The 24,881-nt window shown below is 39.2% G+C and overlaps 1 protein-coding gene across 1 annotated transcript in view; it reads right to left on the bottom strand.

Moving 5' to 3' along the window:
- Positions 1 to 207: 207 nt before the first annotated feature.
- srbd1 (S1 RNA binding domain 1) overlaps positions 208 to 24,881 on the bottom strand; it is a 28,237-nt gene continuing 3,563 nt past the window's right edge. Inside the window, exons 9-20 of the mRNA XM_077729626.1 lie at positions 20,103 to 20,206; positions 19,921 to 20,028; positions 19,690 to 19,847; positions 19,330 to 19,420; positions 19,111 to 19,218; positions 11,627 to 11,718; positions 9,549 to 9,631; positions 4,596 to 4,702; positions 4,059 to 4,223; positions 3,490 to 3,630; positions 1,293 to 1,477; positions 208 to 686 (exon numbers count right to left, since the gene is read on the bottom strand). Of these exons, the coding sequence (XP_077585752.1) occupies positions 394 to 686; positions 1,293 to 1,477; positions 3,490 to 3,630; positions 4,059 to 4,223; positions 4,596 to 4,702; positions 9,549 to 9,631; positions 11,627 to 11,718; positions 19,111 to 19,218; positions 19,330 to 19,420; positions 19,690 to 19,847; positions 19,921 to 20,028; positions 20,103 to 20,206 (1,635 nt within the window). The 3' untranslated portion in view covers positions 208 to 393. The remainder of the gene's footprint in view (positions 687 to 1,292; positions 1,478 to 3,489; positions 3,631 to 4,058; positions 4,224 to 4,595; positions 4,703 to 9,548; positions 9,632 to 11,626; positions 11,719 to 19,110; positions 19,219 to 19,329; positions 19,421 to 19,689; positions 19,848 to 19,920; positions 20,029 to 20,102; positions 20,207 to 24,881) is intronic.

The following is a 24,881-nucleotide window of genomic DNA, read 5'->3' as shown; positions in this document are numbered from 1 at the left end:
ATAGAAACACCCCCAGATTTTTACCCAACACCCCCCTGTCACATGCATTGTTCCTTCTTTGTGTCGGTTTAAAGTAGTGGAAGTCAAGTTATGGTTCTTGGGCCATTTATAGCCACATGAGAGGATTTGATGCAACCGATAATAATTGAAAAAAAAATTATAGGATTAATATCGCTGGTAATTAGTATATGATAAAATACAATTTCAGATGGTTATCTCAGGGAATCCTTTAATGACCTCAATCTATCAATCAATCAATCCACATGGCTTTTCTAACATGTATCGTCTGCAAGTTCAGATATACACAAATTAAGTGGATGAAGTGTAATATCCCAAGAACTACACAAACTACATTAACAAGTTAGTAGTCAAAATCTGATAGAGGCCATAAAGTCAGTGTAGCACCCTGATCAAGTCCAGGGCTATGCGTCCCCTCTGAGGCTCTACATTCAATACCCGCACCTCCACTCTCTCCCCGGGTCCTAAGGCCAAGCTGCGCCGGCGTTGGCTCGCGGGCAATTTGTCCAATGTAATTTTGCTCTTATGGATGAGCCCTGAGCGGCCCACACCAATGTCTACAAAAGCTCCAAAAAGACTAGTATTATCCACCCGGCCAGTCAGGACTGCGCCGACCTGCAGATCATCGATGGATACAATGCCCCGCTTAAAGTCCTCCTGACCAAAATCTGCGGATGGCAAAGAAAACATTATGTAAACTCAGTTGTTTCCTTCATTTTGGGGGGAGGCAAGTGGCTGCCTAAGGGTTGCAGGCAAGGGAAAGGTGTGCAGGGGGGAAAAAAATGAGGAAGGCTTGAAATGACAGAGGGATTACATTTCGGGATGTAACCAAATACTCATCTTTGCATAGTTCTACAGTTTTGCCATCAGATATCTTTCTTCCTTTCTGTCTTTTTAAAACAAACAATGAAGGCAAGGAAATAGTCCCAGCCAATTATTCTTAACAACATCAGTAGCCTCCTTCCATCTGTTTCCTCAGCTGAGCACTGTCTCATGCTCATCTGCCACCCAAGATTACTTCATGTAACAAAGAATATTCTTTTTTGAGATTTGGGTGACTGAAAGTGTTTGAAGATGAACCATAAATCAATTATTTGTTGTTATAAGCTTTGTTAAGCCATATTGATGAATTCAGGTTCACAACTACTTTATATTTAGACATGGGGGGTCCAAACTATTCCACAAAGTGGGTGAAGGTTTTGGTGGCAAATTAATTAATAACTAAGTTGTGAGACCACCACAGGTTGTCAAAGGTCTGACTAAAACAGACTAACCTTGCCGCATATCAAAGCCAGGAGGTTGGGTGAGGCTGTCCATGATGAGCTTGAGGGTCTCCGGGGTGGTGCCTATCTGTTTGGATAGTTCGTCAAAACCGCTGCTGGCAACTTTATGGTTCACACTTTGTTTGAGATCTTGGCTTCCAATTTGGATGGCACTTTTGCCAATGAGGGAAAGAAACCTGGGGATGAGGATTGAATTAAATTATTGAGTTGTCTTTGGCGAAGAGAAGAGTAAAATCCAGACCAATTTGAGTAGTGCAGCACATATGTAGACTGACATTTTTTATAAGTTCTGGTTAATGCTATAATTGTCAACTGACAATTTATGGGAACAGGGCTTCATAGGTTTATGACTGCTCTGTACTGACACCTTTCAAGGACAAGGATATATACTGTAAAATGCAATTACATATTTTTGGACCACCCAAACCGAGGTATTACATTAGCGTATAAGAAATATTTTTAAAAGAGTGCAAATATGTGTATGAATTAAAAGTGAATTTGATTGAAAAAACATGAGAAAATAAGAAGGGGTAATTACAGACAAATCGAGCACCACTAACATCGTAAAAATGCACCTACATGAGGTAACAAAACCATTTCTATTCGTAGTTAAATAAAAAAATGCAGGTACATCCATTCAATGGGGGAAAAAAATCACTGCCACACTTTGTCGCCATTGATATTTCTGAAGAAGGCAATAAAAATCTTCTGTTTTAGGCATGTTGACTGACACCCATTAAAACCTGACCCAAACCTATTGACCTAACTATTTAGCACTAACTTAAATGGCTATGAAACCCAGCGTGGCAAATAAAGGTTATGGAAAAACGTACGTGTGTGTGTATCGTGTATATATTATTTACAGTAGAACCTTTTCACAACTGGTGATGGATGTGAATGTATTAGCTTGTGTGCATGCGCCAGCTGGGTGGTGTCTGTGATGGATGTCGCTTGCTGGGAGCCTGACGCCAAGCAGACTCCCCCCAGCTGTCCCACCCACTCGCCACAGTGATGGACTGAACAGGTGGGCACACACACATAACATTGATTCGTAGAAAATGTTGTTCAGAAATGCTTATTTGGCAGAAGTGGGGACAGTGCGGATGTAAGGGGACACGGCTTGTGTACAAATATGTGCCAGACAGCTGTGAAGACCAGAGTCATGAGGTACAGATTTTATTTTCTATTTGCATTTATCTTTTTTTTTTTCTAAATTGCAATGATTTGATGCATTATCCATAGATATTTATAAATTCAATTCGTAGTTGAAATCATTGTATGGTGAAATGAAGATTTATAGGAGGCTAGACAGAGTTATGCGTGTGCTTCTGTGTATGTGTTGCATATAATTACCAGAACGAGGGTGATGCGTGGGCCGTGAGCAGTAATGAAGGATCAAGTTTCTCTAATGAGATGAACGAGATATTCTTTGCACACCCCACACAGACAACCACATTGCATTCTTCTTTCTATCCTCCCTCTCTGTCAGTCTTATATACCGTACTGTATTTGGACAAGTGCGGGTAGATTCTTGCACCACTAAGCAAACTGGGTAATTCATTGTGGGGGCACTTATAAAAAGAAAAATGGACACTTGTGTATTCAGTCCTATTCCTGTTGCTATAGGTGCATTTATATCTGTTGCTTTCATACGCAGATTTGACTTGAAGAAATACAAAGAAATGAATAAAAAGACGTTGACGTTTCTTTTCATTTTGCTAAGGGCCTGTTGACGAACAGTTCAATTACCTCCAAGTGAAAAGAGAAAGCAATGGGAGGTCAAGGAGGAGGGGCCTGAATGAATGCTAGAGTAAAAACTAGCATGAGTTGCATAGAGTAAATATTCACAAACACAGAGACCTTTTTTTGCCACCTAGTACAAAAGCCATTAAAAAGACACATCTGAGCCTCTTGTGTCAGAATGCATGTAGACTAAACACAGTTGAGTGACTACAGCTGCAGCTGAGTGGGCTTCCAACTGTCACATGCAAGGAGATAGGCACACATACACAGACATACAACATGAAACACAATCTCCAATGTACTTTGGATATGGGCATCAGCCATGTTAACAATTATTTCTTCAACAAGGAGACTTGCATTATAGGACAAAGGCAACACATGTTTCAAGCAGTGGGAAGACTTCCAGAGTCCAAATGTGTCCGTGTGTTGAGTGTGCATGAAATACCTCTCAGCCACATCGTAGGATTCTGGGTGGATGCAAGTCTGGTCCAAAGGGTTGAAATGTGTTGGTATGGCATCTTTGGCCTTTCCTTTACCCTTCTTGGCAGCTGGTTTAGGCGGTATTGCAGGAGGAGGACACTTGGTGCTGCAGCGACAAACAAAATGCATAACATTAAATAGAAACCACACTTTTATCCATATTCTACAACACAACCTTAAAATTAGAACACTTATAAAAGTAGTACAAACTAGAATTCAATCCGTACTGGAAAATATTTCGCGCATGTCCTCATATCCCACAATGATGTTTTTGCACATCGAGTCCAGTAAATAATTTGTATTTATTTTTGTATTATTAATATTGCTATAACTTGTATTCTATAGTGTGCTCATGTACCACCAGAAGCTAAACCCCAGAAGAACTTTATTGCAGATATGATGAGCACTTTTCTTTTATGCAAAGACATTAAAATAATGATCATGTTAACTTCTGACATGATTTCTCTCTCTACAAAACAGATAAAATGCATTATTACAATGAAGCATGATTATTTCCCCTTCAGCAACCCATACCTGTGAACACTTTGGTTGATTCTTATGAAGCCAGCACATTGCTGGTAGGATTTAGGTCCCATTCCTTTGACCAGCATGAGCTGCTCCCTGTTGAAAAAAGGCCCATTCTGCTCTCTCCACTCCGCAATGTTTCGTGCCCTGGCCGTATTTAAGCCTGCAACATGCCTAAAAGACAACACCAAAAATATATAAGCATTTAATAAAAATTTAGCACAAATTAACCCCACAAGCCATCATGGAAGGGATTTGTCCAAGCAATAAATAGTGGCAATTTAAAGCAGTGTGAGTCACCCTCTGTCACAGGGCTACTATGTCAACACATCGCATAATACCTCAGTCATCAACACGTCTAGGAGAGTTTGTATGCAAGCGTGCGTTGCTCAATGTCTGGGTGCACAGATGGGTAAATAAATGACCTGATGCCTGCCAGCTTGTTTTGCACTGTTTGTTTCAACAGAAAACTGCATGTGCCAATGCTATGGACTGTAGATTTTATGGATATCTATAAGACTTATATTTTTGTGTGTGTCCATTTACCTCATCAGAGTCTCGGAGCAGATGTTAATGTCAACACCAACAAAGCTCACACACTCCTGCACCACACCATCAAGTGCTGCCTTAAGAGCTGTGGATGAAACATCATGCTGGAAACACACAAAAGAAATACAAAACGTTACCAGGTGAACTGATACAAAAGGAAATGTACTCAGTAAAATGACAATAATCAAGAAGCCCCTGTTACATAACCCATTTATGAGGCGCATCGAAAACTTTAAAGTAAGAAGTCCCGTGGGAAGATTATAAAATCTCATCCTGGATAAGCGATTACTGGCAGCAAAGCCAAAACAAATCCTGAAACACCAAGCAACATTTGACTGGCAACAACAGTAACAAGAGAAGTCAGAACGACAGATAAGAAGAACACACAGAGGATGTGAAGACAGTCGACGTTTAGCTCGGCAATGGAAAAACATCCTTTCAATGACCCCTTGTCTCCGTGTACTCCGAAACCATGAGCTAAACAATTAGGGAATATCTTCCAAAAGGCTTTGGAATGTTTTCTTTATTAAAGAAGACAGAGAGGTAAGAGGAGCAATAGATAGAGGGGAGAATATATCAAGCTTGACAATTGCCAAGCACTGGGGCTAAAATTAAGAGATGGAGTCACTGATATCTCAGTGACTTCATGCCTCTGCCAACTAAAATAGTGTTACTGACTGAATATAACTGAGCTTTTTGACGTGTAACATGATTAGGCTTACAATGAACAATTGCATGTAAGCAGATAACAATCCATCAAGTAATTGGCGACAGTGAAATAAACTGATGATGCATTTAAGATGGGCTGATAACCTTGGTTACAATATTACAAGAAATGTGATTTGTGTACGCGACATAGCAGAAGAATTAATTGCATATATGTGCAAATGAAAAAATACTTTTGGTTGAAATTATTTTAGGTATTAAAATATATTTAGGATTATCAGTCCCAACCTATTTACAGCACACATTTACTCTTAAAAAAACAAAACAAAAACCTTAAAGATAATCTGTGTTCCAGGTTAAAGATTAATGGAGAAACACAGCCAGAAGCAGTGCAAAAACGATAAAAACAAAACCCTTAAAATGACACAACATTCCCACGACTGAAAAAATGAATGATTTATGATTCATCATGAGTGAGTGGATGCACACACAGGATGTAGTAGCTTAGCGAAAGTCAGTGGGGTAATAGAGGAAATCACCCGCAATGTTACACCAGGGAAGATTTTTTTTCACATGAGAAAAGGTGAAGGTGAGTCGCCATGGGCCTTCACTTGTAGTCAGGACCGGTTAAACTGGTCTCAAATTATTAAATGGAACCTTTGAATTGTGTGAGAATAGCACACTTCATGTGACACTAAATGTGACCGAATTCTGTCTTAACTTAAACCTACAGTATGTGATTCTTTTCAGGACACGTAGACATGGAAGCAAGGGTGCAAATTGCAAAAATACTGTCACACACATCTGTACCACCAGAGGCTATCAACGACTGACAAGAAGGAAACTTGGTTGAAAAAATTAGTAATGAAATGTATAGCTAACCTTAATTATCACCAACTGAATTTGGACTGCAGCAGTTTTGATATTGCTATAAAGGAAGTTACTACTTTCAAGAAACAGATTCAAGTAGGGCTTTAAATTTTATACAATGACTGGCATATTAGGAATGGCCTTGGTTTATTGGCAATAGGCAGTGTTGCGGTGTTCACGACATTGGATCAGTTCTTACTCAATACCCAAGTGCCAATTAACAACCATAAGCAAAATATTGGATGAATAATAAATGCCACTAATGCCAAATATTCAATAGATGAGAAGCACACTCTGTGGTTTTATAACTTAAAACTATCCACACATGCCTTTTGGCTTGATCCTAGACTTTGTTTGAATTGGCCAGAAATCAGATGAAAGCAGCCAACCAATGCCAAAGACTATAGGGCAGACCTTCTGTCTGCACCTTAACAGGATTTACCACATCAGATTGTGAAGGTTGAGTAGTAGGTACACAATCCTGCAGCAAATACGTTTTTTTTGTGAAACATTAAATAAATACATAATCCTTTACCACATGATGTGAATACTATACAAGAGGAGACAAAGCAAAAAGAGAAAGCAAAACCTGATTTTATAAGTGATGACGGATAATGATGAGAGGAAACCAAAACACCATTAATGAAGGATGAATTTGGCCAGACTGGTTGCAACCACTAAGAGGCCAACATCAGTTAGCGGTGCAGGAGCCAAATGGTATGCATTTTCGGCTCTTAACTGAAATAATTACATTGGAAATACTCGTTACACTTAATAATCCTTGGCAGAATCATGCCAAATGAGGGAGGCTAAACAGGCACATTCTGCCACTTCTTGGCTCTTCTTGTTTAGATGCAGAGAAAAACATGAGACCAACAATTAGTAGTAAAACTACATAACTTTAGATGTAGAATGTATAAGATTACTCAAGACTGTCGACTGTTGGTTAAAATACAGCTATCAATCTACTAGAGGAGATGAGTCAGCAACAAGCTTTGACTCATTGTCCCACCTACCTTATTCTGCAATCTTTTACATCTAAACGAACATGGAGAATTCCAATGTTTCTACCATTGACACGTCTTTAACATTTTGTTTTCCCATGCTTTAAAACCACCAACTTTGTTGGCTTTACCCATTTTCTCTAATCTTCTCTAATTTTCCCCTGTGGGAAAAAAAGACTATTTAAGAGTGACTGACAGCCAGCTCAGGTACATGCATGCATATAGACAGACACCTACATGCCCTTTGCACCACACCTGAAACCTGCCTGAAGATAAAGTTATTCAATTAACCTCGAAGGGAAAATCCACTATAATGAGACACAAGGGCTTTTGAGTAGCCCGTGAAAGCCAGCGTTGGGACGCTGGCCATATTGTACTAATTTTACTCGCTTATAGCGCTGTAGGTAAGGTATTTACTGTGGATATACACTGCTTTAAGTTTTTGGTATAGTAAATACCTTTTTTAAGATTGCTGTGATAGAACAAATAAATTCTGGATCATTTGTGAGTGAAAGAGCCTATTAGAGGTTATGGTGGCTGTATCTTCCTGGTTTCAGCATTAAACTCAAGCAATTACTCCTCATGGAGGGGGATCTCACTTTGGGTAAAAGTAAGACTGAGGGAATTGCGGGAAAAATAAATGAGGAGAAGAGTGACAGTTGGCTTAATATCCGGCGGCCAGACAATGTTTTCTTACTCAGCAGTGTATGTGTAAACTTCAAGAGATTGACAGCTGAAGTGACCCAAAGACCACACCCAACTAGTGTCTAAATTAACATCACGTTTCTGAGCAATTTAAGTACTAAATCATAATACTGTACTTTTTTTGGTATCTGTCGATCCTCAGCACCAGTGAAACCTGTGTTCCCACAGCAATAGTTAAGTCGAATCTGATTTTAATGATCCCCCACTTTTTCAGACCTCAGCTCATTTCCTGTTCTCTCAGAGCTGTCACTCACCAGTCCGAGTGGCATGAGAGCAAAAGAGCATTCCCGCGGTGCCAGGCTGGCTAGAATTACACGTGCCCCAGTGCTGTTTTGACCTTGTGGGCAATAATCTTTAAGAAATCGAACAATGTCATGAATGACACATGCAGAAGGACTAACAAGTATAACCATTACAAAAATGTGTTGTACTTTAAGGTACACGCACACATAGAAACATTTTTTTGGAGAGCTCACAGGTTGGAGCGATGTCCCTTTTCATATCTGTCAGCACCCGGGGTTTATTTACCCAGTTATATTATCATTTGTTGACCTAGTCACATGATCTGAGGGTGGGAGGTGCATCCCCCGGGTACCCTAGAGAGTCATGTGATGAGAGATGCAGGGCCTGTGACCGGACAAGCTCAACACACAAACTTGAAGACATAGGCACTTAGACGATATAACCTACGACCTTTAAAATTTCATTCTTATTGACTCTTTCTAATCCTATAATTATTTATCAGTATTTGCTGTCCTTTGAATTTGGACTAGCAGTGAAGACTATTAGTAAAACCAAACATCCTGTCAGGGGTAGAAAAACTGCTACTGTGGTTGTATTAATTAGCAGCGCAACGATATATGTACTGATTGGTTTGGCCAACGATTTAAAAAAAAAAAAAGTTATCACCATTAATAACGTGATATGACATTGATGTGATTAACTGAGGTTAACCGCAATGTCATATACAAATTGACGATTGCAGTCCTAATTGTGGGAGCTGCAATCAAACTGCTAATGCTTTAATTCATTGGATTAGCTGCTCTGCAATGTTTCCATTTACACAATATATAAGATTTTCTGCCACTGTTTAAAAAGTTAACTGAATAACGACTTGAAAATCCAAATTAACTTCATAATCTTATTATAATGTGAAGCTTTGAGAAAAATTTCATTGAAGGGCCAATTGAGAATTTTTTGAGAATATTTTTTAGAGAAAAAAAAGGATGAATTTTAAGAGTAAAATCTTCTCAGACATTTAGTAACAACAACTAATGTGATGACAATGTCTATTATTAAAAAAATGGCCCTTTTCTGGAATGTTATCAATTTGTATGAGTCAATTAAAAACAACCAAAAAAATCTGCAACATTACTGTTCCATTACAAAGTCTCCTTAAAACTAGATTCACCATCCAACCTTTTGAGTAAAAAAGTAAATTGTAAAGTTCTCATAATATCAAATAAAGCAGAGCTGTACATACAATCTAGCTCTGTGCACGCACACACTCTGGCACGTATAGATGACACGCAGCAAGCGTACAAGGATAAACACACGTCACCAAAGTTAATTAATTGAATTATTGGTCACCATTAGCATCATCTGTTGACATACGCCTGCACTAACACAGAGTGCTTTCTTTCAGTCCACAGCATATTATTGTCTTTTGTGTTTCCCCTAATAAGTGGACTATGAAGTCTCTTACCTGGTATGTGCCAATGCCTATGTGTTTTGGATCAATCTTCACAAGTTCGGCCAACGGATCTTGGACACGTCTTCCAATGGACACTGTTGACAAAAAAAGACAAACGTCAGCCAGAAAAGCCAACAATGCTTCACCGAACACTCAATATGAGACCATGAACTATCAGAGTTAGGCTACTAATATTCATAGGTGCATTATCTATAATTACTTAAAATTCAAATGTTCTTATTATGCATAGGCCTGAGGGGGAGGCCAAATCCAATTGTCATTCTGGCAACCCAATAATAATTAAATCTGGCTTTAAATTAGAGCTCCTGTATCTGTCATTTACATTGCTGATGGATGTGAACAGACAACTTCAGAGTCAGTAATTTTGGCAGGTGCATGCACACAATTAGTATTAGTGTGTGCTTGAAGCCAAATGTATTTCTCTGTGGCAATGCTGGCAAAAGTCAAGTAAAATGAAAAAACAAATTAAAACATACCTTGTGTACAGCAATTTATTTGACTGCTGTTGTTTTAAATGTGCTGTATGTTTGACTCGCCCATTTAGTCTGCCACCTTTTAATGAAAATGTGTCTGTTTGCAGAGATATGCAAAAATAAACAAAAATTGCCTGAAAAGGACATTTTCAATCAAATAAAAATTGTCTTGCAACCCTGGTAAGATTATATCAAAGTATAGGAAATTTATAGGGGGAAATTTTAAATCAAAGGTTCGAGGGAGTATGTCTGGAATCAATGGTTCCCCTCTCTCTCTCCTCTGTCGCTGCGGTGAGAGGCTGCAGCCTGAGAAAATATTTAGACAGGGATGGAGTTTCAAACCTGCCCTTGCTCAATGCACCTACCAAACTCTCATGTGCTTTTTGCTTTGCCGTCTATCTTACCTCCCTGCCCTTATTAAAGGTTTATCAGCACAATATATTGGTATAATCTCAAGCAAGAAAAAAGTCAAAGGGAAACTAAAGTGGTTGTGTCGAGGTCCTAGAAGAAAAGTTTTCTTTCCATTGGATACTTATGATTGATCATTTTTATGACGGCCAAGCAAGGTGAATTAGCAACACATGTCACGTAGGATATAAGAGTTCTTTAAGTATTTGAAAACATTTCCTCTGCTTTGTGAAAAAGCCAAAGGCCCAGGTATTAATTGTCTCTAAAATATTTTTTCCCGAGTGCTTATATTAGGCTGTAATGGGCACAATGTGGTTGAAAATAGGCAACAAATTTCGAACTTGTTAAAAAGTAAAGTGTCTGGAGCTGAATATTGCTCTTTTGCTTGTGTTAAACCAGTCCCAAAATTTAAAGCAAGATGCAAAGACTACGATAACAGGATCAAGTTTCAGCCAGCAGTCGTAAAGCTATGTGTTACCCTGCTCCCTCATAAAAGTCTATCTTGGTATTAGCACATTTGACTTCTGGTTTTGGGAGAGGACTCACCACCACTGTGTTGGGTTGATAATCTCAAATTTGCCTCATGCAAAAAGAGCAGCAAACACACATTTGCTTCCTTTTTATACTATGGTGTATAGGTTCTCACATAAAAAGAAATTGTTTAAGATATTAAAAAATGAATGTTTGTACCATATTTAGGAAGGATAGACTAAACACAAAAACAGTTCCCTTACTGACTAGTATTTAAATTATATTCTTATACTGCCACAGTCCCCTTTTATCACTAGCCGAGTGGGAATGATGGACGCTCCATACGCAGCACCCCTATGTGGCCACTTCAAAGAATACCGTAGTGACACAGGCAAGATGTCGAAAACGCTGGGAACATCTACTAAAAAAAATGCTGCACGATCACAGGAAACGGGCGAGGAATAATTCAGCCTCTCTTGATTTAAGGTTTTTATAGAGGAAGTCTGTTGGAAACATTTGTTCTCAGCAACAGTGTTTCAATGTTGCCGCTGTGTATTCCATGATGGAGTATGTGAAGGAGCACCATAGAGACATTAGGGAATGTAATAGCAAAGCCAGATATTGACCCAAGTGCCAATAGTCATACCTGGGTGGAAATATCATCAAAATGCCCTGAATAAACACCATCCAACATGGCAATTTAAGGGTCAGGATTACCTGCACTTCTGAGGTTAGGATCCAAATCAGGCATCTCTTTGACTGCTTCAGGGCTCACACTATAAATGGATGCTCCAGCCTCATTGATAATACTGGTGCGGGGGGAGAAAAGAAGTGCAGTTAGAAGGGAGACATTTTGGATGAGGAATACAACAGAATAATTGTGGTCTTAACTGGGTCACCATTAATGATAGAACCACAATGAACTCGACATAGAAAGTAATTGTAATTTTATAGTTACTCTTATGGAGGCCAATTGCTACATTTTTTTTGTAAATGCATTGTTTTTATTTCTTTTCTTATAGTATGAGGATTTTTTTAAAAATGTATTTACCAGAAAACATGTTTTACTGGAAACCCACTATTTTGTATGAACAATTATATGTATTTTACATCGTTGTAAAAGCAGTGGCTTTATAAAAAATATATATTTTATTGCATAAGACAAAAATAATTACATGAACAGAACATGGTGATATTGAAAAAAAATTGGTTTTAATTATTTCATTTTAAGCACACGCAGCATTAAAACAATTCTCACGCTTGTTAGAGATTCTAAATGAGATAGATGTTTAGCAAACACTTTAGTGAATGGCTGGGATTAAATACTGTACAAACAAAATGCAGTAAATTCCCAACGATGAGGTCGCTGTTCATGTGACACTCCTGGCATCTAGAGGACGTCAGGGTGTATTGCGTAGCGTTTGCAAATACAATATAAATATAAAAATAAACAATACTACAATGTAAATCTTTACACGCAAAAATTCCCCCTATGAAAAATGTGTTTTTTGCTGACGTGTAAAATTGTTTTATAATAACACTTTATATATAATACTGAAACTATATATATTTTTAATTGATTGTATCTTAATTTAGGAGTGATGGGGAATTTTTACATGGAGTTGGACACATTCTATTTTTTTCCAAATTTGTCGTTTAGTTCTTGAAATGGATAGGGCAAAAGGTGGAAGAGAGGGAGTGCTTTCAGTGGGCTTTTTAATATAATTGTGAGGTCGGTGCCTCCTTAGAATCGCACAATTCTGAATCACTCACACTTGCACATGGCCGACAATACTGTTCCCTCCCAGAAGCCTGCAATCAAAAAAAGGACCTTATCCTACTATTCATGGTCACCACCAGCCCCCCACTATGCCCCACTGTTCTTTTTTTCAGTTCACCATCCATCAGGCTGACAGCTGACATATCGCCATGATGACGCTACTAACGAGCTGTGGCACATGACCTTCAATAGGGTCAAGTCAGAGCTTGTCATTAACCCAACAACACAAGCGAGAGGTGTTGGAAGAATAAGACATTGCGCCATGTTTTTTCTCCCCCGACAATTAGTCACTACACAAGATCCAAAGAGCATACACAGTTTACAAAACCTTTCGAGGACTAGTGTTTCGCATTAAGCAGCTAAATCCACTATTTGAGAAAAAAAGTCAACCAATTGGTTTTATAACTGACTCCCACAGAAAACTTGCAAAGCAGTCTATCTCTTCACCCAGTGTGCCTTCTTGCTAGAGTAATGGACTCAAATACTCAACACCAATATTAGAAGATCTCAATAAATGTTCTATGTTCACAAAAGCAATGGGTTGGGGGGCCTAGTAAACCAAACCAACTTGAACGAATGTTTAACAAAAATAAATTGTGAAATTTCAGTTAATAAGCCACAGACACAGCCAACAAATTCTATGAAAAATCAAAGAGCATCTGCAACAGCAGAAACGGAGTTTCATTTTTCACAGTTGACAGAAAGTATGTAGACTAAACTTCCATCCAATACATGTGCTATCTTATTTTAACATAAAAGGTGCAAAGGGTAAAATGATACCGCAAGACATGAGCGTAGGAGAGTCCTGATCATGTCTAAGTGAATTAAGGCCAGTAGGGTGGCTGCTGGGTAACAGGCACAGTCACAGATACAGCTCTGAGCCCTCAGTCAATAGCATCACTAGCTGCCGTCACATCGAGGACATTGGCCTGGCAGGCAGCAGAAGGTTGTCTAGTGGCCAGCACTAAGGGCTACGTGGGTCGCACAAAGTCATTAGTAGCCACTGCATGTAACGTGATGACTTGGTGGCCCTGTGGGGTTGTTGTAGAGGAGTACAGAGAACATAATTTTTGCCCCACCCGAACTGTATACACACGGAAGAAACGGAGGCCTGCCAATGCAGCCGTCCATTCCCGGGGCAAAGTCACAAGCTTTGGTCCTCCGATCCTTCTCTATGTGACTGGTAGCCTGTTAGGGAGACGTGCACACCCTTGGGCCTGACAGATAAAATGACTGGCCCCCCTTTGCTGTCCAAATATCAAAGGAGACGGATACACACTTTGATACCTCATTAAAGCCTCTGAGCAGACAAACAACCTTCTTGTAAATTATAAACAGGCCATCAGATCAGAAAGAAAAGACAAAAGGTGGCAATAATATCACCAACAAATCCAGACCAGAAAACAAAACCTTGAGAGGAAGAAGGAGGTTGGAAGATGCATATATGCCGATAAAGTCACTCTTCAATTTGTTGATGATGTATGAGTTTAGTGATGTGTCTGCTGCATGCTGTGTGCAAAGTGAGATAAACTGATTAGTGAATTTTTACAGATGTATTTTGAAAATATCTGAAAAGTAAACACACTATACTAAAAGGAAATTGGTAGGACAGCTACTACTGTATTGTGTATGGCTTTTAAACTGGCTCAAAAACTCCTGTAACATGCATTGACATTAAGTTAGAGCTCACAAGTAGTTGTGTAGTCACAAATTAACACTCCAAAATGTTTTCATGTCAAAAACACACACACACACACACACACACACACAAAACGATACAAGTTGCCTAGTGCCGTGCTCAAACAGCCCAGTCCCATTGTTCACTCAGCTGCAAATCATCACCTCGGGGAAACATTGAGGGCAGGCCCTTTCGTCCCTCCTACTAACACACACCCACAAATACATACAGTACATGTCGGTTTTGAAGACGATGACATTTTTCACAGAGAAAAGCGTCCAAATGGCAGGTGTCATGTGCCGTCAGTCTTGAGCAAAGATGCTAGGAGGCAAGCAGGAAGGCTGTGCTTGCACGTGCACACACAAGCGCACACACACACGGGCACACACACACACAACACTAACTGCCAGTATGAGGCACATCTGAAAAGAGCAAAACCCTCACAGACACTTATGTCAATCCTGCAGCAGCAGAACCCCAAATATACATAAGGCACATTGTTGGAACTCATCCTACAAACTGGGGCCCTGAAGGAAGGAGTTGCGACAGAATTGACAGCCACACTAGGCACGATTGGACAGTGTGCGTTGTTATCTGGATAATAAGATGTACCGACAACCTACATATGTACACATACAAAGGTCCTAAAACACAATGCATACACACATACTAACCTGGCACACCAGATGAATTGTTCCATATATATACACAATTATACGATATCGAGGGTGTTTTTGATAAATAAATATCAGGATACTACAACGTGGAATTATCGTAACGAATAAAAAAAAGAAAGGATCCCTACATATGTGCCCAGGTGAACAATGCGGTGGATGCACTTCCACTCTCGCTCGACTCCTATTTATTAGGACACTGGTGTCACAAGAGGGAGGTGACCACACAGCTAGACTCAAATGCACGACACAGTGCCAGAGGCGCTTCAGGGAAAAAGGTTTATTGACCTGGAGATGAACACACTCCAGGTCTAGGAAACAACACAAAATATCTGATTCGTGGAGAGAGCAGGATACTTAAAAACAAGAAACCCAGATGATCGTTGTGGGTTAGCTTCCAACACAAAGGGACACACTGGCAACGGAAACTAAAACAGGGGTAAGCCAATTATACACTGGTGTAGACACTCAGTTGATTATGAGAAGTAAGTCAGCTATATTGAGACTAAAAGACAAACCAAAATAAAACAGGAATTCACATAAATGAACACTGCTGATCGCGGCGTATAACAAGTGATGCTGTCAATGTGTTCATCCCACACTTAGACTAGCCCTCGGTAGCAAGCCTGATCACAGTACTTGACAGTAGTACACACAGTCATGAATACAGTCGGCTGTCCTGCTAGCCTATAACAATGATCTCATCCCACCAGGGGTGAGCTTTGGGGAGGACATCGTCAAGGGCGCATCATGGAGCTATCAGTATGTCGCTCTTGGACAATTGAGCCAATCAAAGGAAGAATGTTGACTACTACTTGAAAGAGAGATGGTCTCTCAGTTTTTAAACTAGGGCACTACACTTGGGGCAAAGACAGGGCTACTACTACAGTAAAGTACAATACCTAATGGAGCAAAAAGAGATCTTCAACTTAGATTAAAATTAAAATAGCCTCTTCAAATGGTTTGTCTGAGTCTTCAACATGATGATATTCATAAAATTACTTACAAATATTTTTTTATTTAAAGAACAAAATTAATTCAATGTGTTCATTTGATTTTAGCTGAGACCAAGTGGTCAAGAAAAGAGTATCCTTTCTAATGGCCCGAAGTGTTAATGTTTGTGTGCAATGTGTGTATATCATTGCCACTGCCCAAAGATCTTTCTGACCTTATACACACTGAACACAAACCCTGCCCTGTATTATTGCCCTCTGATATCATAAGCATAAGCCTCTTAGGGCCAAACATTGTCAGCTTGTCCTCTGAGCACACAACACTCACCCATTAACTGCAATGGAAAATCAAGCTGACAAGAAGGCTGAATTCTTGTCACACAATGGTGTTAAGAAAAAAAAAGCCATGATGTTTTTATCTTTTTTACTTACAACTATATATTATTAACCATTACAATTGATATAACATAAAACATAATCTTACCCATTACTTTAAGACCTCATTCATACCACTTATTTAGCTTTGTCTTATTTTGTGTTTGTTCTGGTATTATAATGCTTCCTGCCCCAAATTTGTATTTTATTGTCTTAACTGTCCTATTATGTGTCCATAAATCTACAAAAAAATACACCAATCTAAAATCTGGGAATTGATTAGACCTTAAGGGGCAAATCAATTTTGAGGGATCAGGACTATTCCAATACGTGCACGCGTGTCCGATACCAGTTAGTCCCCCAATCTGTATACCCCTCCCACAAAGATACAAATAGAGGCACATCTGCCTCATTGACAGACAAGGTCATTTTGACAGATGCACACATTCAATAAGCATTTATTTTTTTTGTTCTCCCACAGTAATGCTCTTTCAGCAGGAAGCAAGCACATAATAGGGCCCCAAATATATGACAAAAAAATCTAATGTGGATTCACCCCGTGTGGGGCCATGGCAGGCACAGACAAATCTTGTCAGATCAATGATACCCCACGCTGTATAATATGAAAAGGGATGCCCTTCATTCCGTAGGAAGTTCAAGTTTAATCCTCTAATGCAATGATGCTAATATCTTAATCATGAGTCTGGATATTTAGATACTATACAGATAATGTGATCTTTTTTAAGAGGATCGATAATATACGATATTTCCTAATAGAGTTGCCATGAGCGTGTGTTTAGATGTGGGTACACACTGAACTAGTCTAAGTAGGATTCCAATATGGCAACAAAATATTCATGAAATAGCGTCATTAAAGATAATGATGGCAGTCCTTGCAATACTTAAGTCATGCTAGTCCTTTTATATACATAAAATGATAATTCATTGTTAAGTCACCGTCGTAATTAGGACGGGCAAGGTCAACTACAGGTTAGTCAGCAGGGGAGGGAACCCTTGGAGTTAGTGCAGAGGAGCCGTGGGCCCTAATGATCTCACTTGTCCATTGAAGAACTATGTTGGTCCAAAGTGGCAGGCGAACCAGCTGGATACATTAAATGTGTGTAAAGGAAGGTGGCAAACACTAGATTTAACATTAATAACTACATACGTACTTCCAGTGAGTAAGAAACATTTCACCTTTGAAAATTGGGGCTTAAAAGTTTTTAAAGCAAATCTTGTTTGAAAATCTTTTTGTAAACTGATTTGATCATGCAAGGCATATGATTTTACTATTACTTCTACAACTATTGTAGTTTGATGAAGACATAAAATATATTTTAGAGAATCAAAAAAGGACCACAAAATGCATTATTATGAGATCGATTATGAGATCGATTTTTCTTCCTAAAAAAATATCTTGTTTGACAAGAGGGCTATTGCTTTTATCGAATGTGCTTTGTGCTGAATTTTATGTTGTGTTTGAAAAATATCATTTTGAATGAGAGGTAACATTCATAATAAACCGTTAAGTACATCAAAAATCTAAATATTAGTCCTAAAGGCTTTTAAAATCCTAAATAGCTCTATTAAAAGAATGCACAAGTAAGACATTATAACCAGGGCGACTCAACTAAAAAATATCTTGAATAAAAACAATCCTGTCAAAGTAATAACGCCTCCCTTTTACCGTGTCTGCTCATGAAAACAGAAGGAAAACTGATCTTTATAAGAAGAAAATGTGAGCTATTAGAGCAAAGGTGTTCCCGCTGAAGCCGCTGATGAACTCGGGATGATACACATTCCCGCTTGCGTGGTTCTAGGCTGTGGTCCCGATGCTAACCTCAAGTCAACAAACAGAGTGAAAGCTAGCGCTGCGAGGCCACTAGGTTGTTATGCTTGGAGCGAGCTCCTGTGGTGTTGTACGCCCAACTGTGGAACAGGCTAGGTTACAGACACAGTGCGCAATGCAAAGCGTCCTCTTAATTGGCCTAAAGTGAAATAAAGTCCAGATGGCTTTAATAGACAATATTCACTAGAGGAGCATCAGGGGATCGCATTCCTATTTGCCTGTGCACCTCCACCCTTAGAGTTCTTTCACCTCTATCTGTGGGTTTTTCCACATTCCGCACACTACTCAAAATCCATACTTTTACTTTTTCATGAAATGCATAAGTCATTAGTACTCAATATTCTGTAATTAATTTTGACTGTCAATGAGGTAAATGTATGTTTAGTAGTTGTCAAAGCTGCACTATTTCATAAAGTGCCTTCAGCATATATATTTATTTTGTAGCTATCTAGATAATGTGACGTACCATTTAAGTAACATAAATAAAACCTATATTGAAACAGAATTGTTATCATTAGGCTATAGCTAGAATCTCTGATACAGCTCTATTTCAGAGATGTTATGCCGGGCTATGTATTAGGTTATCTGTCATTGTTATGTATGGCTCAATCACAATTAGATTGAAGATTCCTTTGAAACGATAAACGTGTTTCCACCAGCGATGCAAAGTTATTTGAGGAGCACATATTAGGATTGGTTTGGATTGAATTTATCCCCTGTGGGATATCTAACTCTACAAGAGATAAAGAAGTGAGCATCATCTCAGCATGTGCTGTACAGCCACAGCTCATTCTTGCAAAAATACCAGAAAACCTTAACCCATCTGAAACTTTTAAGTGTCACCGGCCTCTGAAAACCATTTCTTGAGTGTTCGATGGACGTGAGGACTTACCAGTAGGACACGTCCAGTGGGTGAAAATAGCACTTGGCGATGAGATCAGCGAAGAAGGACTCGGTCTCACGACACGCCGTCCCATTGCCAATTACAACTCTGCTGCAGCTAGCGTTGACAAGCAAACAAGGGAAAAGGGAGTCGGACTATGAATAACCTACAGAATTAATTATGAATTCATCCAGCTAATAATATAGTGAATGGAAAATCTGTCACTACCTGTATTTGTTCATAAGATGTCGCAGTTTTTCAGCTTCTCTCTCATTGCGAGAGCCATGCAGATAGACAACATCAGTGTGGAGAATTTGACCTGAGTGCACAAAAGAAGCAAATGTGAGCTCACAAACAAATCCAGACACATGTCTATTCAGTCAGAAAATAACAGGGCAGGCCTATCAAGACTTTGAAATCTCATTATACTTGTTGAACGACAATAAAAGCATCCAAGTGCAATTCAAAGGTTAGTTAACCCTGAAAATAATGAGAATAGATTCAATTTCAATCTCTAGACAAATTCAAATGACTATTTATCCTCAGATTTTAAAGCAATAACACTTACAGGAGTGTATGTTCTCTTACCGGTTGGAGAAAGGATTGCCAACTTGCAACCATGTCTGAACCCAGGGTCCACCCCCATCATTACACAACCCCGTACCGGACACACCAACAAGCGCTGGCGGAGATTTCGCACAAACATGGCCACTGATTCCTTCTCAGCTGTTTTGGTAAGGTTTGTTCTGAAAATGGAGGCGTTGGGAGAATTAGAGTACTAAATGATGGTGAGGCTCTAATTAAATGTGTTTGACAAACCTGTACATTCGGCTAAGAAAAGGCCCAACGAGCCTTTTGTATGAATCCTCTACTGAATTGTTGATGAGCGTCTGATGGTACTGGTTCGCAAACGTCCTTGTTTTCCACCTGAAATTGAGTGATAGTTAAGTTTATCGCTCATACTATTGCATGTGTGTGATAGTCACTGTATGAGATGTGACCTGTTGTTAATGCACCACCACATGAAGTTCTTCTTCACTCTCTCAGGAATGTTCACCTTCACAGTCAACAATTTAAGACTCTCGCCTCGGTTGATGGCCAACGTCTGTACAGAAATAAAAAAGGATCTGGTTAATGCATTAAAAATGAGCTGAAAGGATATTTAATGGTATGTTTTTTTTATTATGTGATGGATAAAATATGTTGGTTGTGAAGAGCAAATTCTCTAATTATATCAACTGTTTTTAATCTTGCTTTGTTTTTCTTCTCAACTTCACAGGTTCTCATTTATAGACAAACTTTTTCCAAAATAAACCTGCTCTGATAATAACTATCAGATGAACAGCAAATTAGTTACCTTTGCTATTAAGAAGGCAAAGTATAGTTTCCCAATCTGGTGGTATAAATGTACATACTGCTTTCCTATCACTTCAGTAAGTCACTGAGGCGACCCTTATAGGGAAATTATTTAAGTTGCTTAGTATTCATCTGCTTAAAATAGTTTTTAATGGTAACATTTCGTGCAGGAGAATTTTGTTCATTACAGATGGCATGATTCTCCTTTTTTTCAAGACAACAATGGTTCCCATTCCATCTCTGATAGAGGCAATTACATAATGACAAAAGTTGGACTGGTCATTCAAATTTTTTTTAAAAAAATACTTTGACTACACACATAAAAAACAGGCGTGATGAGCCTCAGAGTGTGTCCTCTGGCCAGGCCTGTTGTGATGTGACCCCCATTGCCTACCCTTTTAGAGGAACTGTTACATGCTGTTAAGCAAACAGTAGTAAGTGTCTGACCTTTACAGCGGGGAACCTTTAGCACGCCACGGCACGAGGCACGAGAAACGAGACATCAATCTGGAACCCAAGTGGAAAAAGCGAGCTGACAAATGCCACCACTGTGCCACTGTCAGCGGCAAGGACCGCCAGGCCTGCCCCCGCCACCCGCCCACGAATGCGGCGTGCCACAACCATTAGAGCTCATCGGCACCCGGGCACAAAAGCGACAACACCAACATGAAAAACACAGCTAATGGCATGTCAGGGGCAAGCTTGGTTGATTTAGGATGAAATTTAGATTTCTCCCCAGATGGCATGTTGCCGCTGCGGGCGGCGGCCCTGACTGCGGTGACATTTCTCAAGTGATTTTCATCAAATCGCACACCTCCCAACAGACGCACAACATCTGCAAAAGCCCAAGAGGATAAAGTAGTTAACTGAAAATAGCCTATGCTAAATCTGCTCAATCATTTAATAATAAAAAATGGACTATGAATATTTAGTCTCCTAAAACTTTTTTCAAACTAGAATCACTGCCTGACTGAATATAGGTGGTTCCCAATGTACGTATGCACCTAACTGTGATTTCTGGTGTAAGTGGGAGTCGACATACAGTATGAAATGTAGTGTTTGGTTACCTTCAACTTTAACAATTTCTAGAGTACAGTGGATTGAGTTTTTAAATTTTCATTAGCCTTTTAGGATTTCATTTACCTGGTTTAATGTGCATCCTGTTCTATTATGGAAACTAATTGCTATAAAGTAGATCATTTAATAGGACTAAAATCAATCCAAGTCAACCAGATATCAAAAACTGCTGCTTCCATTGAGTCTTGTGTTTTTTTTATAGGATTCTTCCTTAGAGATTTTCAAGGCCTCTGTTGCCGGGTTCTTGCATGAACATGGTTAACTTTAAGACCTGCTTTATATGCAGTGATTTAAGAGAAACCCTGATAATGAAGTTGAGTTAATAAAACTTAATTCAATTTATTTTAACTGTCTCAAAAAAATCCACAAAAAATCCAAGTATGAAGCCCAAATGCCTCGCGAATAAAGATGGTCACACTCTCTAGCAGACGATGCATGTTCCTCACTTTCTCCCCGGGTTGGGTCACTAGTTTGAGACAGAGAATGATACGAGGGGAAATGTGATGAGAGACAGAGCGCAAAGTGTGCATTAGGGCATTAACTCAAGCCAAGAGTGAAAGGTAGTGAGGTAGTGGCCAGCGCTTGACGAGAGAAGACGGAATGACCCTCGTCATCATCCATCCAGGAACGGCAAAATCACCCTGCAGGGAGGGCAACTGGCCAACTGCTGTCCTCTCGCTTTCTGTCTCCCTGTCTCTCAGCAGCTTTCTTAAGATGAATACTGTCATCAACACATCCATACACCCATCCACCACCACACAAACAAACACACACACTGACCTGACTGACACAACTAGGACACAAAACATATTATAACTTCTTGTGCATTTCAGGCATTTAATTCATTTTAAGGTGTACAAACTACAGGTTTGGTGACTATTTATTTATGCTGACTACTACATATAGAAATATTTTAGCATTCATATTACCTTTTTAGGTAGGGTTAGGGTTAACCCCTAACCCTAACGGGAACCCAAACCCCTTAATTTCGAATGAGTTTTTAACACCCCTTCCAATTCAATGAGGAATCGTTTTTATGTGTTAAAAGTATGTATATGTGTTTTTGTTAAGTACTTGGGGTTACGGTTAACCCAGCTCCATTTATCCCCAAACCTCTGCAGGCGAGCCACTGACGGCTGCGCTTAGCTGCCGATTGATCGCAGAGCGAGTGGCCTCGCAGCCCTCAAATCTGTCCTGGCGTACGCATAAGCGCCACGGCTGGAAATAGCTATGAGCTAAATTGAAGCTCTTCAGAAGGCCTTAAAATCAAAGTTGATGGGATTAAGTCTCAGCTCAGCGTTTTGAACGTACGTCAAAAGAATTATGCGTCAACTCATGCGGGTTGTGCCAGTTTTCAACAGATTGATATTGATTCAATTACAAACTGTTCAATAAGTCTTCAAGTGGAACTCAATTGACCAAATCTACTGCATATAACAATTAAACAGTTGCAACCAGGTCAAATTACTAATCCATTTTTATCAATGTTTTGAATGAGTAATAATTATTATATATTATGAAAATAATTGTATGCATTGATATGAAATTAACATTTTACATGTGAAAATTCTGATGCTAAAACATCAATATTTGATTTGCTTCTATTTTCTGATTTTACCCGTATTATTGTCTTTTAGATCATTCTTGCAAAGATGATTATGATTTTATGCAAAATGTTATACAATTATATTAGAACTTTCTATAAAGTGCATCTTGTACTTGCACTAAAACTCCATTGGCTGCTAACAGCTTTCAGCACTTTTTATAGCTGACAACTTATTCATGTTGACTTATTATTATATGACTACCTATTTATGACTTATTGATGTATTATTCATTATTATTTATTTATTTGTGCACTTCCTGGTGAAGCTTTAAATGTCAATATACTTCTATAATGACAATAAAAAAGCATTCAATTCAATTTAAAAAAATGTCTCTATTTTCCTTCTTGCCCTCTCTCACTCAAACGCGCACACAAGCACAAACACACACACACACACACACACACACACAGCACACCATGTCTCCCACCTGCTGCAGCCACACCTCATTGATTTAATGGAAAGAAATGGTTCATTTTTGCCATAGTCCGACAGTCACTTTGGCTTAACGCTCTGTGACCAAAGCAAGCCATCTGAGGGAGCTAAGAGACAAACACTCATCCATCTGTGCTCTCTTCCTTCGTTCATTCATTCATTTATTTATTCTCTATTTTTCATTCCTTTCGTCCTCCCTGCCTCCATTCCTTCTTCTTCTTCTTTCCTGGAGCTCCAGGCACCCCGAGATGTCAAGGCCGGAGAACGCATGTCAGTCAGGCACTCCAATCCAATGGCATGTCGGTAGGGGACATGTCACATATGTTCAGAGGAGAGAACGAAGGGGACTTGCTGGATGTGGGTGTTATTTAAAAGACTGTAGGGCAGAGCCCGCTTGCCAGAGAGTGTTGGTGCGCCACAGAAATGAGAGCGGGTGACAGGAGCCATGGTGACACATGAGGCCCGGGACCAACTCTGAGTAACCCACCAGTCACTGAGGGGGTGGTGGGGCAAGGGGTTGGTCGATGGAGTATGGGGGTGGGGTGGGGTGGCTGGTGGGGTCTGAGAGGGAGGGGTACAAATGGGGATAACGAGGCTAACCATGACTGACATGGCTTCTTGCTCATCAGCAGCACGCACAGAACAAACAGATGGCATGTGTTGCTACGAGTGTATGTGATGAAAAGTCAAAACATGTTCTACACATCTATTCTAATCAGAGCTTTGTAAAAGACAATGAGGCTTACCTTGGATTGACACTGTTAATCACATTGATAGAAAACGCATAAGAAACAAAAACGAGCCTACTGTTTGTTGTACCTATTCAATAATAGCAATAATAGGCTTTCATACACAATTGATTCAAATGCTCCTCAAAGTTCTAGAATGCTTCTTTAAAGAAATAATGTAAATACAATTTTCCAGATTTGATTCCACGAACGTAGTATTATTTTATAATACTAGTATATTTTATATAGTAGTATTATTTTAATCAATTGTCAACTGAAATCCTTTAAAATTATAAATGGGCGTTTGGGGATTACAATTTTTATGTGATTAGTCAACATAAATCAATTACAAAACCTATAATTAAACATTATTAAAAGCCTATAAAAATGATTTTTGTCCACCTAATTATTATATATAGAATGTTACACGCAGTATTTTTAGAGTGAAATAATCTAGTTTTGATGATCAAATCATTTGGTTGGGGCAGTCATGATGTTTTTGTTGTTGTTATTAAATGTTCCATTATAGTGTGACTTTTGGACTGAAGCTTAATTTGAAGAAAAAATTGTGAATCCAAAA

This window comes from Stigmatopora nigra, chromosome 12 (genome assembly GCF_051989575.1).
Source record: "Stigmatopora nigra isolate UIUO_SnigA chromosome 12, RoL_Snig_1.1, whole genome shotgun sequence".
Classification (NCBI taxonomy): domain Eukaryota; kingdom Metazoa; phylum Chordata; class Actinopteri; order Syngnathiformes; family Syngnathidae; genus Stigmatopora; species Stigmatopora nigra.
This window is presented reverse-complemented; position numbering and strand designations above follow the sequence as displayed.